General features: G+C 53.6%; 4 protein-coding genes across 4 annotated transcripts; all 4 read right to left on the bottom strand.

The window, feature by feature from the left end:
- Window positions 1-1622: 1622 nt before the first annotated feature.
- CORC01_06572 (uncharacterized protein) lies at window positions 1623-3238 on the bottom strand (the record flags this gene model as incomplete). The annotated part of the gene is made up of 2 exons (XM_022618212.1): window positions 1623-2470; window positions 2554-3238. 2 exons carry the CDS (start codon window positions 3236-3238, stop codon window positions 1623-1625), a joined length of 1533 nt encoding a protein of 510 aa, XP_022475354.1.
- A 1444-nt stretch (window positions 3239-4682) lies between these two features.
- CORC01_06571 (uncharacterized protein) lies at window positions 4683-5249 on the bottom strand (the record flags this gene model as incomplete). Its single annotated transcript, XM_022618211.1, has 3 exons — window positions 4683-4919; window positions 5007-5128; window positions 5177-5249. The coding sequence occupies 3 exons, from the start codon at window positions 5247-5249 to the stop codon at window positions 4683-4685; spliced, it is 432 nt and encodes a 143-aa protein (XP_022475353.1).
- A 603-nt stretch (window positions 5250-5852) lies between these two features.
- CORC01_06570 (uncharacterized protein) lies at window positions 5853-6191 on the bottom strand (the record flags this gene model as incomplete). Its single annotated transcript, XM_022618210.1, has 1 exon — window positions 5853-6191. The coding sequence occupies one exon, from the start codon at window positions 6189-6191 to the stop codon at window positions 5853-5855; it is 339 nt and encodes a 112-aa protein (XP_022475352.1).
- Window positions 6192-6532: 341 nt separating this feature from the next.
- CORC01_06569 (uncharacterized protein) lies at window positions 6533-6847 on the bottom strand (the record flags this gene model as incomplete). Its single annotated transcript, XM_022618209.1, has 1 exon — window positions 6533-6847. One exon carries the CDS (start codon window positions 6845-6847, stop codon window positions 6533-6535), a length of 315 nt encoding a protein of 104 aa, XP_022475351.1.
- Between the last annotated feature and the right edge of the window lie 11788 nt (window positions 6848-18635).

Genomic DNA, 18635 nt, shown 5'->3' with positions numbered 1-18635 from the left:
CGTTGCAGTTGCACCAGTCGTAGAAATGTTGCACTTTGTGCAGTCAGTATTGCAGTTAGGCTCCTCCCCCCTCCTCCTGTCTTGCTCGCATCACACATGTGCATACTTTGCCCTGAGCAAAGAGCCCAACCAGGCCAGACCAAATCATCCTCCTAAGGAAGGAAAACAGGATGATGTTGTAGAAACGTCAGAATGGAGCGGGATTTTCTCTCACACAATCCTAAGGATATCGCCCGCTTGACACTCGCTGTAACATAGTAAAGCGGTTAAAAAAAAAAAAAAAAAAAAAAAAAAAAACCTCTTGCCTCTGGCGCCCACGGCACTCTCATGGGCACCAGCCTTGGGCCGCAGAAAGCAACACACAGCCGGCTGGTGATGGGAGCATCCTCTCTGAGTTGGGAAGGGTTCGCATTCCCTCCTGCTCTTCTCTCTCGCATTGGGATGTGAAAGGGACGTCTGATTCCAGTACAGGGTAGACCGTAGATGAAGAGTGCAGGGAAGAACCATTGCTCAGAGTTGTCAGAGGGGCTTTTCCCTCTTCTCGTAAAACCTGAATGGAAATATTTGAGACATTCTGGAAGAACCATAACAGACAAAGAACGCACTTTTCAGGCATTTCGTAGAAACAAATGAGAGAACCACTATCCCATCCCACCGTCCCGTCCCGACACGTTCTCTTAGCTGAGCACCAATTGGTTGCGAAGTGCATTTTCATTATCGAGTTCCTCATGTACAACCTGTACAACTTGGAAGACACCGGTCACATTTGTGTAAAAGCAGGTCAATATTTTGGTTTAGGGTTTTTGAATATACATATTCATATTCATTGTTGGGCAGCCAGATTTTGTCTCTGGTGCTTGTCCCTAGCCCAAGCTCGTCTTGTAGGTTGGTTTTCTTCCCCAACTTTGAGTTTCCGTTCAGCGAAGGTCTTTGCCGCCGGAAAGTGGGTTGTTGGCCCAGGTATTGTCTAAACCTTCTTTTCCTTTGCTTGAGTGAAATCAGTTACACTCTCTCCTGTAAGACCCAAACCCATCCAAGAAGAAAAAAAATGAGAAGAATATTTTGAAAAAAGAATCTGGTATCATCCATGATGATGCCGGGAAACCCGCCCTGCGAAAGGACGACTCTCCCAAAGTGCTTGCGCACTGATGCATCAGAATAAAATATCCCGCCCTAGTGAATCGTCGTGAAAAGAATTCTTGCTTCCTTTGTCTTTGTCCCCTCACTGCGCCGAGTAAGTATGCTTTTCAAACCTTTCGATAACATTGAAACACCGTCAACTCTGTGCTTTCCATTTCCCAACTCCGCGCTGAAAACAAGGAGAAAAAAATTCATCAAACAAAAACCCGCTCCGACAAGTATACAAGCGCCATGGAGTAGAAGTCAAAATTCCAGGCTTTTTTTTCGCTGGACGTTGTGATAATCCAGTCCATTTCAGGGGGTCAAATCCAAAAGGTAATTGTGGCCCACACATCTCATAACGAATTAGGTATCCTCAGGAATTGGCTTTTCCATAGGATCAAACGTTGATTAGTTGTTGTTGAGTTGATGTCGCCATATCTGTAGAACACATGGGGTCGGTGAATGGTCCTGGTTGTGGGTTGGCGTAACGGATATTGCTTCTAGTAGCAGCCTTGCGGGTGCGAGAAGACGGGAACTTGATGGTGGAAGGGAATGTGAGGATGAATAGCAGGGGCCTGCTGAGCATACTTCAACACATCTCCCCACCAGAACTGGACGAAAGACTTGGACGGACAACTAGGTGCCTGTAACTGAGCCTGGGCAGGTGCCGGTGTCGATACAGGCATCTGAACGCGGAAAGGCTCCTGTCCGGCGAGCTGCGATGGTACCGGTCCACTGTACTGTTGGGGAACATAGTCCTGAATGGGGAAGAAGGCTGTGCTGGTATCCTCTGGTTCATATGTTTGGGTGTGGCATTCCATAGTCTCCTGTTGTTCCTGGAGGAAGTCCTCGTCAAGATCGTCGATAGTCGAACCACTTGATGTGAGTGACCCGTCGTCAGATGAACAAGTAGATCCCTCGTCCGAGGAAGAGGAGGCGGGTGAGAGGGCGTTGTCGTAGTCGTCGACAATCGTATCCTCGCAGTTAACGTATTCGGTGATATGCTCGTGCGAAACGGGAGTAGTCGAAAGCACAGCTGTCGGCGTCGCCGGCATGGTAAACCTAGAGCAATTCTGGATTCTTGCCTTCAGGTCGGATAGAGTAATCCTTTGATCCGGGACACGGGTGAAGATTCTCCCCAAAATGTCGTTCAGTTCATCCGACACGGGGAGAATGCTCTTCAAAGTTTCCGGGCATCGGGTGTAAGCCCTGTAAGTAGAGTCCTCGAATGAGGCTTGCTTCCACGGGTTGCGTCCACAGGTCAGGTTGACCAGAATGACTCCAAGGCTCCAGACATCATTGGGTGCGCACAAGTAGTAAGGTTTCCGCGCGGAGTGGTCCAAGCATTCTAAGAAAAGGAAAGAAGAGACAAGTTAGTGGTGATCAGGGGGTATGAAGAGGTAGGAAAGTTCCTGGGAATGAGTAGCCTACCTGGACTCATGTAAAACGTTGAGCCGCATCCGTAGTCCTCTGACCGGTCGGATGAGGTTGCGAGGCCAAAGTCGGCAAGCTTGACAGTTGATCCTTGGTCCGAAACGAGAATGTTTTCCGGCTTCAAGTCCCTATGGTAGATTCCGAGAGAATGACAATGCTCCACGGCATCCAAGACCTGCAGGAAGACTCTCTTGGCGAGGTCGTCATTCCCGACATACTGACCGCACTCGGTGATGTTGAAGAACAGGTCACCTTCCGGGCAATATTCCAAGATAACGTAGATGCAGTCCGGGTCATCGACAATCTTGAGCATCGACACCACATTGGGGTGGGCCGAGGCCAAGTAGTGCAGACGAATCTCTCGGTTCTGGAAGGCAACTTGTCGACGATCCAATGGGGTTCCATCTGGGTTGAATTTACTGAGGCACTTGACGGCGTAACGGACTCCGGTCTTGACATCCACTGCGGCATAGACGACGCCATATGCGCCAGTACCCAGGATGGTTGTCAGTTGCAACTTGCCCTCGAGGAATCTTCCAAGTCTTGCCTCTGGTGATAACGGGACATATCGTGCTTGGCAGTGAGGTGCTGTCGTGATGGGTTGTTGAATCGAACACTTTGCGTTGTCGTACACCGGCGACGCGGGCGGGGTGGGATAGCCAAATCCTGATACATGCTGCATGGTTCTGTGATTTTGGCGGGTCCAATGGGGAATCCTTTCTCTAGCGGTCTGAAATGGGTCTCGAGGACGAGATCCAGGTGTAAGAGAATAAGAAGGAAAAGTAGAAACGGCCTTGTCCTTCGGGGTGGTATGTCCTGGGAGTCCAAAAGCAAAAACCTGGTTTATTATCCTGGGGCCTATTGGGTTGATAAGTCCTATGGATCGTATGAGGAAGTAAAAAAAAAAAATTGTCGAGGTGGAAGACGTCGAGTCAACGAGTCAAACACGTTATGGTCGCCTGAGACGGGATGGGTGGTGAGGTCGGTGAAGGTCGGTCGTTGTTGAGACGGAGGTGGAAGGGTAGCTGAGGATCCAGTTTCCCGAAGATCGTGAAGAGATGTGAAGAGTTCGACGGGGGGGAGCGTGGAGGAAGCGTTGGTGATTGAAGTTCCAAGATCAATTTGGCAAGCTCTATTGCGGTGGGATATGGGTGGTTGATAATGACTGCCACCACCCCGATGAGGAACGAGGCGAAATGATGTTAGCGCTACGGCTACGTACCCTTGTCAAAGTGCGTTGCGTGGAGCATCCACCATGGCCGGTGGCTCCAAGGACACCCCAGTCGTCTTGGACATTAGCAGAGCAGGGATGGGCGGCTTGCCATGTCTTAGCCATGGATCCACCAATGCACCGTCTATTCTTGAGTTCGACATGAGCAGCGGGCCAGTGGGTTAGAGTTGATGGGAGAGCCTGAGGCCTGAGAGCCTGGCTTGGAGCTAGAGAGCAGGGGGCGTGTTGACAGAGGGGCGTAGGTGTGTCGAGGCGTGGACGAGTGACCGGCAGAGTTTCTCTGCTGGAGCAGCCACTAGGATGACGCTAGTACCTCTGATTGGCGTCTCTGCGCAATTTACGAGCAGGTATTGTCTGACGCACCAGGTAAAGTGGCCCCGTCCTAGGGGGTGTGAAGTATGTATGGGTGTGACCCGTGTCACTCCTCACTTCTCGTGTGGTGATTCTTATCCACCACCCCCAGCCGTGCTCCATATACCCCTGCCACCGCTACTGGATGAGTGTGTCAGACGAAACGGATGGTCGATGGGTGTCGAAGAAATGGGGCGTGCGTGAGTCGTCGCCTCCCAGGCCCTCATGGGACGACCCTGGCCGAGGGAACACAGACACTCTGTTGCCCTTCCCTTCCCTTCACTTCACTTCCCTTCTCAGCTATTCACTGTCGATCGAGGGCCCAGTGCTGTAGCTGGTCTCTGCTCTGTGCTCTTTCTGATCTGCTCGCCCTCCCTGGGTGACACTGAGTGAGCCATCGTCATAGGTATCTTGTGACTTGTGATGTGCAGCTTTCTTCCTTCTTCTCTCTTCAACCTGCCCTTGTTTCGCTCGCCCGCCGCAGCGCAGGGCGAACGTCCCCGTTGTGCAGGACCATTAAGGAAAGCCTCACGCTTGAACATAATCAATCCCCTTGCGGAACGTCGGAACCAGGCATGGAATCGCAGTCGAACGATGATCGAATGAGACACGTCTTGCCTTCACCGCGACTTGGGAGCTTTTGGCCTGGTCTGGAGACGTGGTATGCTATGGCTTGTTGCAGAGTCCCATATATTGAACTAGAGCTATCATCATCAATGCCGCGTGGTTCATGGTTGAGAGAGGCGCTGCTGACACCGGCTAGAGCTAACGACAGGGCAATCTGTGACTGTCGCCAAACACCGACTGTGAGCGGTCGACTTGGGATGCCCAGACACCATGAATGCCATCAAGGACCTGATTGGCTCACTGTCACTGTCTCGTAGCTGACGTTGGAACCTCGGTGGCGCTTGGCAAGCTGTTTGCATGAAGTCCGGGAGTCGATGAGTGTGGGCTTCGGTGGCCGGTCAGCCTTTCTGTTGCAGAAGCTGCCTGGCAGGCTGGTGACTGATCAATGCTGAACAGATTCACAGGATGCCCCATCTCTTCCTTCCCTTTCAGCCGTCTCAGGGGCGTTGATTGGCTTCCTCATTTTTTGCAAGCAGTCATCCATCCTCCATCTTGTGGCTGCACCACTCTCTGTAAGCAAAAATTGCGTACCACGCAGTGTAGATCGCCCTTGGCGCCGACAAGGTCACCTATGACCAACCAATTGTTGCAATGCGCTTTCGTCAACATCATAACATAACTGCTAGCATGCATAAGCCAAAGAATAATGTTCTACGCAAGCGACCATCAAAGTAGTTGGTGCCGAACTAAGTATTCTGTATGGTCGAAGCGATGCGCAAGACTGGGTAAACTGCATGCCCATTTTGCATGGCATACAGTGAATGGTGCACTTGTCCGCGTGTGCAAGGCCGCGTAGGTAGGTGTCACCAACCCCAATGATAAAAACCCCATGAGCTTTGCTGGCTATGTCTGCTGGCGGCTGGTGGCTCGAGGCCGAGTTGAGGCCGACTCGAAGATGGAGCAGATTCGCCTCACGATTGAGGGCGGGGCGGATCATCGCGATGATTTTTTCTTTTCTTTTCTGGCTGGTCGTGGGCCGTCATGGCCGGTCAAGCCGGACCTGTCTCGGCAGACTAGAGCACAGAGAGAGAGGGAGGGATAGAGCAGTAGTACGACCAGAGTCGGGGCCGTGGGTCATGTCTGGCGGTTACAGGGCGTTGGGGGTAGCCCAGTAGACTTGAAAGGACACAGTAGCCTTCCTCTTCTCCTCTCTCTCTCTCTGTGTGTCTATCTCTGTGTCCTCCATAGACGACGAAATGTGGTGCCTCGAAACTCCCAAACAAAAGCCTTTGTCGGCCTTCGCTCTCGTCCCCGAGGCCACCTTGGCCGGAGGCGATGCAGCGGCAACTCCAGCACCTGCGGACGGCAAGCGGAGGGACAGGCCTGGATTCGGTGCGTGTGGAGTCTCAGGGCGATGGAGGATTCGGTTTGCCTCTGGATGGGCGGCCTTTCGATCCCGGCCAGTGACGGCGGCCAACGTGGTCATGGGTCGCACATGGGCCTGAGATTATGAACGACCGTTTGAAAGGACGGGCCAGGATCGAGTTCCATGAAAAGAAAGTGGAGAGGCAACCTGAGCATGCCGAGCGCTGAATGGACGGGAAGTGTCGTCTATGGTTTCTCTGCAGTACACTTGACCCCCCCCAGGCTTGGTGGACGCCGCAATGCTGCGTTGGTTGGTATGCGTACATGCGTCTTTGCAGTCTGCAGCAATAAGCTGCACGTCTGTGTGGCCCGGAGCGGTAAACGGGCAGAACGGGGAGGGTCTGGCTGGGGTTGATTCGCTGTCAGGGCTGCTTGATGTTGAAGTACGTGTGCCTGAGGCCATCATTGTGTGTCATTCTGGTACAGCGATGCAGGCGACACGGCGAGTGTCGACTGTCGACAAGACATGGGTGGTGTAAAAAGAGGTGTGGTCCGTGTGATGCGCAGCGTCTCTTGTGCCATTCTAGCGTAGTCCATTTGTGCGTGCCACTGGCCAGTCCGGGCCATTCGAGAGTGGTAGGTAGAGTCTAGAGAAGCAGACTGGCAGAAGAGGGAGAGAGCAGCCTCGTAACGACTTGACGGGGCCGCTACACAGGGATCCCCAGGCGCAGGCTCCCGACGAGTGAGGCTGTCGACGACGGAGCTATGATGGATCATGATGTGAAGGGCCCATATATTGGACTGCAGAGGCCAGAGGGTGATCTCGCCAGCCCAACAGGCAATTTCGGGCGTCCAGTTGTATCATAGCGCCCGTGGTTCACGATGCAGTGTAGCATCGTGTGCGAACTTGTGAAGTCCCAGACTGCCAACCCCCCGCTGCCAGTGTACGGAGCAGATTGCCAGGCTCTGGGTTCTCTCAGGTCTACCGTCCGAGTCTCGATTTCACGGGCGCCTCTCTCTCATGGGTTGTTGGTGACTCGGTACCACTTATCATTGGTAGATGTCGCTCAGGAGATTGGCAAAGCAGACTCATGATCCGCGTCTTCACGGTGATTTGACGCGCCATGATGCCACTGTTGAGATCGACTTAAGTTGATTGGCGGCGAGTTTGATGTGATAATGTCAGACTGCGCTGAGGAAGGGCTTTGATGGAGTTCTCTACCGTGCGGTAACAGTGGTGATGTGCTGCGTGCCGCGATAATCCAGTCTGGGCCAGCCCATGGCTTCGTGAATGTGGTTCTCCGGGTAGTCACGGTGGTTTGCTCATCACTGTACACAGTAAGACGCAAATCTCAAATTGAGCATGGTTTATCGGTTCATCTGCGTTGACCGCGGAAATTAGCTGCACGGTTGGTGATGTGCTGCCGCTGCGCCGTAGGGAGACCGAAATATCTGAGTGTCTCCAAGCGCGCGTGCAATGTCCAAACGCAAGACACAGTAAAAAAAAAAAAGTTAAAAAAAAAGTTCACAGCTAGATGGTAATGGATCCCGTAGGTAGAATCAAGACGACGTGCGAGCCTGCAAGGAGCGACGATAAGGATGTACGAGGGCGGTACGAGGGCAAGATGAGGGCGAGGGTTGAGGTTTACACTGCACAGACATTGACAAAAGCTGGTCCTTCCTACCATAGTGAGTTCCTTCTGATGTTGCTCCGTTGGAGTTCCTTCCTTGCCGCCCCGCCCTGCCACTTCTCCAACCAACAACGTGCTCACTCAGTATGGCAGCAGCCCTCGCAGCCAATCAGGGAAAAAGGCGCCACATCTGGTTTGAGGCCACATGCACAAGAAGGAGCAAGGAGGAGCTGGAAGGAGCCACGGAGCGCAACAGCAAGTGGGTCACTGTTTGTGGCTGTCTCCTGTTCCTGACTCACTTTCCCATAAGGTAGCTGCACCTAGGTACTTATTGCCACATTGCCACCTGACAAGCTGCCACCTGCCATTTGCCATCTGTTAGCCACCAAGTATCCGTACTCACAATGCATAAACCCCCAACTGGTCGTGTGGCTGGCTGCCTGAGATGCCCCACAGTGCCTACGTCCTGCCTGCCTCATGGCATCACAACTATGTACATTGTACGCTTGCCTGCTTGTCATGCCTCAGGCAGCACTTCAAAAAAAAGAAACAAGCGGTCTGCACTCTGCAGAAACTGCATCGATCACGGATAACGCTTACCGGAGCCGGGCTAGCGCATCCATCAGATCTCATCGTCCAACTCGTTCCTTCCCTCTCTCCACACCTTTTTTTGCCCGCCCGTCCCAGTCTCGGCCCTTGGCCCTTGTCCGAGTAGTCCCTGTCCACATTCACCTTCTTGCTGGATATCAGTCTCACTCTTGGATTCATCCCGACTCTCCAATCTCTGCGACACTGCGCTGTTGCTATTTTGCTCTCTGCATTACATGTATTCCCGATTCGGTGACGCTCCTGGTAGACCACCACTGTTATCCGCCGTGCTAAGACCAAAGAGCGGTGGTTCGCTTCTGCGACTTTCCCAAACCTTGTTCGTCTCTCACCCGGTCCCAGGCGCCAACTGTGTCCGCTACTGCAGATGAGAAACTGATGGCCACATATTGTGGTTAGCATCATCAGACGAGCAAGAGACCAGTATTCAGCGACCACACCATTGCCTGGGACGCCAGCCACCCTGTGGCAGTGGGCTGAGGGAGAGATGTTTACGACTGCTGAAGGAGAGATAGTCATCATCGCTTAGGGCTGGAAGCGGGACGAACACAATCAAAGACGAAGCGATATACAAAGTATACGGCAAACCCAGAGCTGGCAAAGTAGACCTCCCTCACGGTAGAAAGTCCAAACAGCTGCCTTTTGCTACCAGACAAGTGTCGCTTGCATTCCCTTGGCCAGCACATTTCAGAGAAACAATTCCTCAAAGTCATTCCCAACCATCCGAATTCCGTCCGGCGAGTCACAACAGCTCAAGGGTGCACATCCTCTCCAGCTCCAGCCGCTCGGGAGTCGAGACAGGCTCGCTCCAGCCACGTAGTCTAGGGAGCAGCAGCCGTGGAACCACCAGTGAGTTGGCGACACAAGCCTCAGCTCCGTCTGTCTGTGTTCCAGCTTAGCGCAAAGGACCATCAATCCACAGGGAGTTCCCGGGCGAGACTTGATTGTGAAACGGCAGTCAGCACATAGGGCCGCGCTCCCTCGTCCGCTGCTGATCCTTCAATCTAGATGAAGCAGGATGCCGCTCCGTGTTCAAGAACAAGGCTGCAACGAGCATCCGTATCCGCCCTCCGCAATACCTAGACGCACATGCCCAATCTCGGCTTTTCTGGGGTGCTCTTCCATCTCACTTAAACAACGTGGAGCTTTGGTCTTCACCAGGTCAAGGGACGGAAATGATTTCATCGACCCAAGACGATCACGGAGACCGTCACTGAATCCTTCTCCTACCTGGCTGGTTGCGTCTGAACAACCACCACCACCCTCATTGCTTTTCCTCCATTTCGTTGATGTCTAGCACAGTCACACTGGAGACGCCCGTCAAGCACTTCTCCCTGCGTCCCCCGCAGACAGAGAGCTACTAGAACTATGGCCTCATGTCGCGCCATCACTGCGTCGTCCTTAGCTGACTTACTTGGCTCAGCCAGACTGCAGAGGGTTTGCGACGGTCGAAATCCACATACTCTATGCATGCATAGGCAAGGATCAAGCCAACCAATCCGATGTGGCAGGGTTGTCAATCTAGGCATGCGCTCGATTTCACGCAGATTGGCACTCCGACTGTCTAGGCCTTTCGGGATTAAGCTCGCTGCCGGAGCCACGCCGTCGTCTGTGCTTTCAGACATAACAGCGAAGAGTGTTCTCAATCTTCGCCTCTGATTCGCTGGACAAAAGAGACATGGTTGCTTTTAAATGTGGCTTCTATCCGTAAGTTCTCTCCAGAGTAGCTTGCTTTTGTGGTTGTTTACATCTCTGCTGGACGCCAAAGACTTTAGTACTCGCGACCGTTGTCTATTGGATCTTTCAAAGTGTGAATCCTGACAACAGCGCAGCATCGAGAGGAAACACCATGCTTCTGTCGGGTGTTTTTTTTTTCCTCTCGCCGGCCTCGGGCCCGACCTGGATGTGTCGATCGTGACATACACCGTGTTCGTATCAGTATTCAGATTGAAAGAACGCCGTCGCAATGGATTCGGGGAATGCTTGCACTTGGTTTGAATTATTGAGTTGAGGCATTTGGGTTCCGAAGACATCCTGTTGTCGAGGGAATCAAATCAAGACGCCGGCCACTGAATTGAGTTCGCCGCCGTCCACGTGAGCCACCATGGCAAGCTTTGGCATGCGTTTGGTGACACTCGGAGCGACGACTCTTGAATTCCTTTTAATGGAGGCGTGCTCGACGAGCAAGACATTTCTCATGGCCAACTGAGGGGGTGTCCATCGGCTCGCCAGCCAACCCTGTAATCAGATGCGGACGCAACCAAGCTAACATTTCTCATTCCATCGGTCGCACGTTCAATAGATGGCGGCATTCCTTGCTCGAGAGGACGCACATTCTATACCCTTTGACGAGAGCCATGGGAGGATGTGGTCCGCTACACACTACACTTCGCCTCCGCAGCCGAGAGATCACGAGAAAAACAAGCATGGCTCACGGACCTGAGACTCAGTCTACCACAGACTTGCTGCACAATCAGGTGTCACTGTCTCTAGTAGACCGCGGCGGAGGTCCCCCGCGGTCTTGACGTGCTAGGCACTACGCTCCTGTCAAACTTTTACATGAGGCAAGTCAACCGCGTATTCAGCTGCGCGAGCGCGGCTTGCTCCGCTCAGACAGGGTTCGTAGTGATCACCACCGACGTGACCTCAGCAATCCTATCCAGAAAAAGTCTTGTGCGACTTTACTTTATTTTTTTCTGCCTGCCCTTGAGCTTGGACTCTTGCAGTGATCCGATGTTGTTTGCAACGCACCTCAAACATGCGAGGCTAGGTCAACCTGCCACTCACGGGGCCGATCTATTCATGCAATGCCCGGGGCTGCTTTGAACGTGTAAGCAAATCCGCCGTTGTGGGTTCCAATCAGCGCGCCTGCTTGTACATCATCTTGTTTGACGATGCTCTTATTGCTAGGATGAATGACACCCCATGCATCTGGAGTTCTGGACGAGGCCCTGGAAACTTGATAGTGCAGCCATTTTCTGCCACAACTAGGACCCGCGATGCAACCTCGCGAAATAAGCCGATCATATACACTGGGTATTCGTACATCGGCTTCGGAACTTGGGCCATGCTCGGGGCCTAGCGCTCATCAAATCATTCTGTGACGCGATCGATCAAGGGTAAAACGCTACGGGACGTTGACAGTTGACTACATCTCACAACACATTGCCTCGTATTAATGAGGCTCTCTCCTGAAGAGATGAGCGAAGGGAGACAAAGGTGGCGCTAACAGCCCCCGTAAGGCGATAGACTCGAATTGGTCGACAAGGGTCGACCGAAATTCGACGGTCCGCCGGTGAGATGGAACATTCTGGTGGAAGCATATTGCAACCTTGGAGAACGCCCCATCCTGAACCACATGGCAATTTCGTTCCCCAAAAAGCCAAGCCGGGAAAACGAACGCAAGGAGAGGCAGGGCCGTTGTTTGCCGCGTATCAAAGCTTGCGCTTGCTTTTTTTCTGTCTATCCCCCCCCCAATCGGCCTTCGGCTGTTCAGACTTCACAAGGGCCAGGCAAAGCAGTCGTGTCAGTCAACGTCAGGATCTGCCTCTGACGAGTCGGCGCCCGCGCGAGCAGGTCCGCTTGCTTTTGGATTGCCGAGTAGATCGCAATTTTCTGTTCGGTCGAGCACTCCTCACCACCAAACACCCCTTCAGTGCCCTTGTAGGCTGACCGAAGAAGCAAAAAGCAGTGTCCATGAATATTGGTGACCGGATTGGCGCTGCCGCCAGGGATCCATAGTTACACCGAGGGATCCCGGCAACTTAGTCTCGGTCGACCGTCTCTATTCGTATCTTCTCGGAGTCGCTCGTCACAGAAACGCCGGAAGTCAAAATATACCAGGTCAGGTGAGTGCGGCTGGTTCTTCCAATAGTGTTCCATTCCTTCCCCTGCGCTAGCAGATGCGTCGGGACTCGGGGTTGTTACTCAGCATACACGCTGCACCTCAGTTCACGGACCAGACGACAGCTTGACTGGATGACTCTCACGAGAGCAATGTCTATCCCTGCGGGTTGTGTCATGGTCGATCCGTGCTCATCGGGCCCCGGTGCTAGGCGCCAAAGACACGGCCTTCACATTCCCAAAAGCCCGCGACTAAAAAGCACGCCCGATATAGGGGCCTTGGTACGAAAGGTGAGACTCTGACGACGAGGCGCTGCCAGAAGAGTTCGTGTTAAGGACTGAGCGCCGTGATGGTCCAGAACTATGCAAACCGAGGCTGTCGCGGCTGACAAACGGCGCTACAGTCAGGTACGCGTGTTCGCGATGTTTTCGCGAACTTGGACCGTGGATTGAAGACGCTTGCCACTTGGGACACGGGCAAACAAACAACAGCAATCACGACCATGGCAGCTCAGTGAGACGGAGGGATGAGCAGGAGCTGCAGTGGCTCAACCTCCAACATGAGCCTCTGGCCCCAGTCGCCGAAACAGCCGATCAGTACTCATAGGAGCGGCGTTTTCGACACTCAGTTCAGGACCAAGGTTGGCATTCCTCGCCATGAATTGACGCTCCAAGTCGAGGATCGTGTGAGTGGGCTTGATGGAGGATGCCGCACTCTGTAAGGCACAACATCCCGTCAGTCCTCACGAGCCCACATACACAGCTACGCACCGGCTAGCCCGGGCACCACTGGGCTGGAGCATGGATGGATGCAGTCCAACAATCTATCCATGCCTGCCACCTCCCTAAACCGAAGCATGCTGGGCATGGAAGCCTGGACTTCTCTCCAGCCTGGGCAATTCATAGAGTTGATGCTCGGCGGAGATTGCTAGCTGAAGGTTCTCTTGAACGAGCGTCGGCCAGTCAAATATTGTGTTCCAAACGAAACACTTTGTCAATAACAAACCCAAAAAAAATTCCGTCCGCTCAGAGATATTGCACTTGCGCCCCACAAAGCAGCCAACGGTCCAATATGATGGGTACTCCGGATAATTAGGAGCGTATTCTCGAAAGTCGCCGCACTCTCGCTGGTTCACGATGCGCGATTCAAACCCCACGAACACGGCCTCGTGAACTCCACACCGCCCTCGTATACGTGAGGCACTTTCGCACGAGAGCCACAGATGAAATGCTCCCTTAGTGCCTCAGGACTGTTTGGAATGTAACGGGAAAAGAGGATTCTGAATGACGATACCAGCGGTGTGGGCAGCGATCGATCATCAAGTCATCGGCATGGGGTGAGTGTCGCATCACCTCGTAGTTCGCATACGGGTTCGCAGATCTGACTGCCTACCTTCGTCATTGGGCCATGGGCAGGGTTCGACTTTGCATTATCAACCCGTTCCCTTGTTTATGAGGACACCCCTAGCAAGATTCTCCAAGAGCCATTCCGAACCAACTGTCGCGAAGGACTACAAGAGGAAGGAGGATTGTGGAAAGGATGCCTCTGCGGTAGAGATCTTCGTTGTGTTGTGTAGCCATGATCTCATGGCTCTGCACCATCGATCCACGAGAGGCGGGGCTCAAGTGCCAACCAGCAAAGGACGTTCGTTGGTGTATCACTCTAGACGACGGCTGGCATCAGCGATATGCCCCAGCCCTGGGACGGACGACCAGCCGTGGTGCCGTGCCAGTGTCTCGTCGCGGCGCCTTCGGGTGGCCGCCGTCAGGACGTTATTGGGTCGCGTCCTGCAGATCACCGAATCCCCCACCACACCGCCGTCCATCTCAACGCCTGGTCTCATGCATCAAGCTACCACAAACAGTAAACAACGCTCAAACCACCATTCAAGAAAAAAGTCCCGACTGCAGTTCTGAGGATGTCCCTCACTGAGCAATGCAAAAATCAGGGACTAGATCCCCCCATATGAGGGCGGCGGCGTGCGCCAGGGCCGCTCAATGACCTCACCCCTTGCGTCAAGCGTGGTCCATGGCGCGCGTGTGTCCTGTCACATCTCCTTCCGTCTCCCGAGGCGAGACGAGCCAAGCGACGTAAGGGCATTCCACTAGAAAGATCGATGCTCAGGGTCCAACAAGCCACCCAAAGCTAAGCGACCGTCCGTCCCAACGGTGCGCCGTGGCTCGATAAGCCAACGGGCGGTCACCGATTCACCCGCCATGGGAGGACGTCCCCTTTGTGATCGACCCGCTTCTCAATACGCGCAAGGGAATGCCAGCAGTAGGGTAGCCCTGAATTGCCGATCTGTATCCGTAGTCTTCTTTTCTTGGATGATTGAAAATTGAAATAAATTCTGACCGAGGAGAAAGTTGGTCCTAACGCGTTTGGAAGATTCAGGGTCCATTCGGGATCAATCATGCAACGTCCAGGGTGACATTGAACGCCTTTTTTTTCCCCCTTCCTCCACCAGCCCTCGAACCTAAATCATCTCAGCCAATCATGTGCCAGTACAGCGAGTCGACGACAACGACGAAAGCATGGCTCAGGGGGTGGGGGGACCCGAGAAATGGAGCAAGATGGGCGGTGCCCGAACGTCTAACCAACCAGCGCCGCCGACGACGACGACGATCTCTGGTCTCTGGAAAAGTTTCTTGGTTGGCTGGCTGGCCGGCCCCCAAAACTCCTTGGTCAATCAGCGGGCAACGATATTTCGTGCGGATGGATACCTTGCGACGTTGTTCGCCGTTGATCACTTAATTTCACGGACACAGGGCGGCAGGTTACAGCAGGGCTGTCGGACCAGGGCAGCTCCCCCCTCCCCCGTCCCCGGTTCTCCCCTCGCTCTTCTACCTTACCCCGCCTCGTTGATTGAGGCCCCCACCGTCTCCGTTCGGCACTACCGGGGGAAGACACGGCCGACCCCCGTTAACGCACCCTCCACCACCGTCACAAAACTGCCGCCATCTCAACCTCTCTCGTGTGGTGGCTGGCATGCCGGCTGGCCGCATCAGCACAACGTACGTCCATCCATACTTGCCGCCCGGTGCGGTGCGACGCCGGCATCGTGATACCTCCCTTCGCTCGCCTCACGTAACCGGTGGCTCAGCTTACAACTCCAAACCCCCCCCCCCCCCCCCCCCACCCACCCCCCCCCCCACCCCTCGGCCCCCCCCCCCCCCCCCCGCCCCCCGCCGCCGCGGTGGACCCCCCCCTCTCCCCCCCCCCGGAACCGGTCGGCCGCTCACCACGCCCACCCCCCCCCCCCCTTCGTCCAACCAAGTCCACGTAAGCTAGGCGCAACTTCTCTGCCATGGGATCCAGCCACCGGGATCCCGCCTTCTGCCTCCCCCAATCTACAGCTTTCCCGTCGACCGTCAATGGGGATGAGAAGGTCACCCAACAGACTGCCCAACCCCAACATGAAGGCAACAAGGTCATCCTCTCCGCACAAAAACCTGGAGACATTTGTACTACATCTTGTGCCATCTTCGCACAGTCAAACCCGTGCGGCCGGCGGCAAGCAAGTAGCCGCGGCCGTTGCAACGCTTTTTTTTTTTTTTTTTCCCTGGTCTCCTTCTGTCTCTCTGCAGCATCCATCGGAAGGTGGGCCACTCTTGGCCTCCCCGAGTGTAGTCCCCCTCCCTTCAGCGGCCGTCATTGACGCCTTCTGCGACCCGAGACGATGCGGTGCAAGGAGCACCAGGCCCAGAGTCTCGCCGCCGCCGCCGCTTACCTGAGGCGCACCTGAACGTCATTTTGAGAGCGCCCGTCAGCCCGCAGCAGGCGAGGTGAGGCGAGGCGAGGCGGGGCAAGCAGCACCTGATCTTCCTATATTCTGTTGTCTTTGTACGGCAACTCTCCCACCCCGTCATGAAAGTTATGTACCGTACCGCCCAGTGCCATGGATGTAAACTGTGAAATTCTCGTCTCGCTCGTTCTTCTGCTGCCCGTCAGCAGCAAAAAAGAAAATCCAGACGGGGGCGACGAATACGTGATAAACGGGCAAGCCAAACTAACAGCATTCTAAAACCCCTCCCTAGATGAAGACAACCAGCCGTGGTTGTGATTCCAGGGCGTTTCGCTTGCGTTTGTAATCGCGTTGCCTGTTGATATTGTTTCTCTGTCTGAGCCATGATACAGTTCTTAGCTAGCTAGCCAGGCCCCTCGTTTCCAGGCAGGAGACCTCTGGCCGTGGTTGGGTTTCCAGGCAACAGCTCCTTGGTTCTTTGGTCCAGTACTAACAAGCAAACTCAAAGACTCAGGCAGGGTCCAAATGTCTGCTATCGTCTACGTTTGGTGATCCCATTTGATATCGGGGATAGTTTGTGTGAATCGGTGATGATCACCTTTTCTCCATGTGTAGTGACACTTGATATATGATGCAGCTCGAGTTCCACTTCAAAGCTCGGGAGTCTTTATGGCCGGCCCCTGCAATGAGATGCCTTTTGCTGGCGACAGTCCCGATGTTCTAGCATCCAGTTACGTGGGTTTAGTCAAGAGTAGGGCTGTTCTTGCCTATGGACACCAAATGTGGAAGATATCAAGCATTTATAGCACCTTTTCGAAGTCCCCAGATAGCATGCCTTTTACCAATATGCATCGTCGTGTCGAGATTCTCACGAGAGCGTCCTTGAAACATGTGGTGGCTCTCGAGATCGAAACAATAACATTGGTTTCGTGACGTTTAATAGATATGCCCTCCCAACTAGTCTTCCAGGCCATTTGAGGCTATTAGTATGAGCGATGCCTCCATGTCCGTACAGGTCATGCCGCACGACGAGGATTTAGTGCTTCGGGTCAAATCTGCCTGTAATGATCCGAGATCCGAGTTATTTCGTTGATTCCGCCTTCCATCTCCAAAGGTTTGGCATGTTTGTGTATCTACAGCTAAGAAGCCATGGTCTTATATAAAGGAATACGTCCTTGCCTTGAAGAAAGATGGTTGGGGAAAATACCCTCCCATAAACTCATCACTCCTGGAGCATCGTCAACCTTGGCTCCTCAACATGAAAAGAAAACATTGCCATTTCGTCTAAGAGACATGACGTGACGGGGACTATCAAAACTACGATTTGGACTACCGAGATAGCCTCAAATACCTGCTCAGAGCGGGGGGCGGGAGGGGGGCTGTCATTACCTGGGACCCTATCCGTATAATCCAGGGAAAATTCCTCGTCGGGTCCTGAGCAATCAAGAGGCAATAACACCCTTTCCATATCTGTATTCTGTAAACATAGACCCTCCTGACATACTGACACAATGTACGCACGCATATTCCCCTCCCCTACCTACTCACCGCGGCCGACGTTCAAGGAAGCATTCCCCATCGAAAGCCCATACACCCGAAACCAACGCACCAATTCCATATCCATATTCCATCCAAGCTCATGCGCCGCCTATCTGTCAAAGACCCCTAAACACAACACCTCCAACCTGACAAATCGACGCCACCAGAAAAGACAAGAGGGCGAGAAAGAAAGGGAAGGAGTATTGAACGGGCTATGGTTCCTCTCAGACCATGCCCGCCATCTCAAAAGCAACAACTCACGCACAGAGGAATTTTACCTCAAGAAAGCTGACCGTGATTGTGAACCTCTCCATATCGTCCTGAGCGTCTGGAAATCCTCTACACCCGCGGACCCTCGGAGCCCCTCGACCCTTCCCCCCCCCCTCAAAACCCCTGAGCCCTTGAACCTTCCTCCATCACGGACACACAAACACACGCTCTCCGTCCCTCAGTCTCTTCCCTGACAATTCTCCTGGTGAACAGACTTTCACGGACCAGTCTTGATAAGTGATGTCTCACCTCTTTAAAAAGAATCATGCTCCTTTTGATGAGTCGATGCAGGAGAAAAAAAAAAAAAAAAAAGAGAGACAGGGAAAGGACTTGGAAAAACTGCAGCCCAAGGAGCCAACCACGGACGCGCAGCGCAAATCCTCCCAACGTCGGATGAAAGCGTACGTCAAGGTGTGAGGGGGGGGTAGGGGAGGGACGTGGATATCGTGGACGCTCGGGAGAACGACGCGGTTGTCCTTACTACCTAGTACTGCTGCAACTTCTTAGGTAAACAGAGGGGCTATTCAACGTCATACGCGCAGGTTTGCCAAATGTCGTTCCCTTGATAGAGATCTCATTCTTTCCCCGCGGCGGGAGAGGGCGTAGTGTGTGATATCCATCATGGAGTCGGTTGTGCACGCAAAAGTGTATGACTTCTATTTGCTCCCCTCATATGGCACGCAGTAAGCCTGAAGCAGGCAGCATCACGAAATCCAATCCTGGTTCAATGTAGTTGCCATTTCATCTAGTCTTTCCCCCTTCTAAACCAGTGCTTCGTCATAAGAGACGTACCTCCCTACATCGTCGCACAAGAATCTACGAGCCGCATTTCCCAACTCTCACCAGTGACAACGGCTGATTAGAGTGACCCGGAAGCAGAGAAGTGGCGTCAACAATCCCTTAAACCCCCTCTCCTCCTCTCATCCTACA

This window comes from Colletotrichum orchidophilum (assembly GCF_001831195.1).
Source record: "Colletotrichum orchidophilum strain IMI 309357 chromosome Unknown Scaffold_49.1, whole genome shotgun sequence".
In the NCBI taxonomy this organism is placed as follows: Eukaryota; Fungi; Ascomycota; class Sordariomycetes; order Glomerellales; family Glomerellaceae; genus Colletotrichum; species Colletotrichum orchidophilum.
This window is presented reverse-complemented; position numbering and strand designations above follow the sequence as displayed.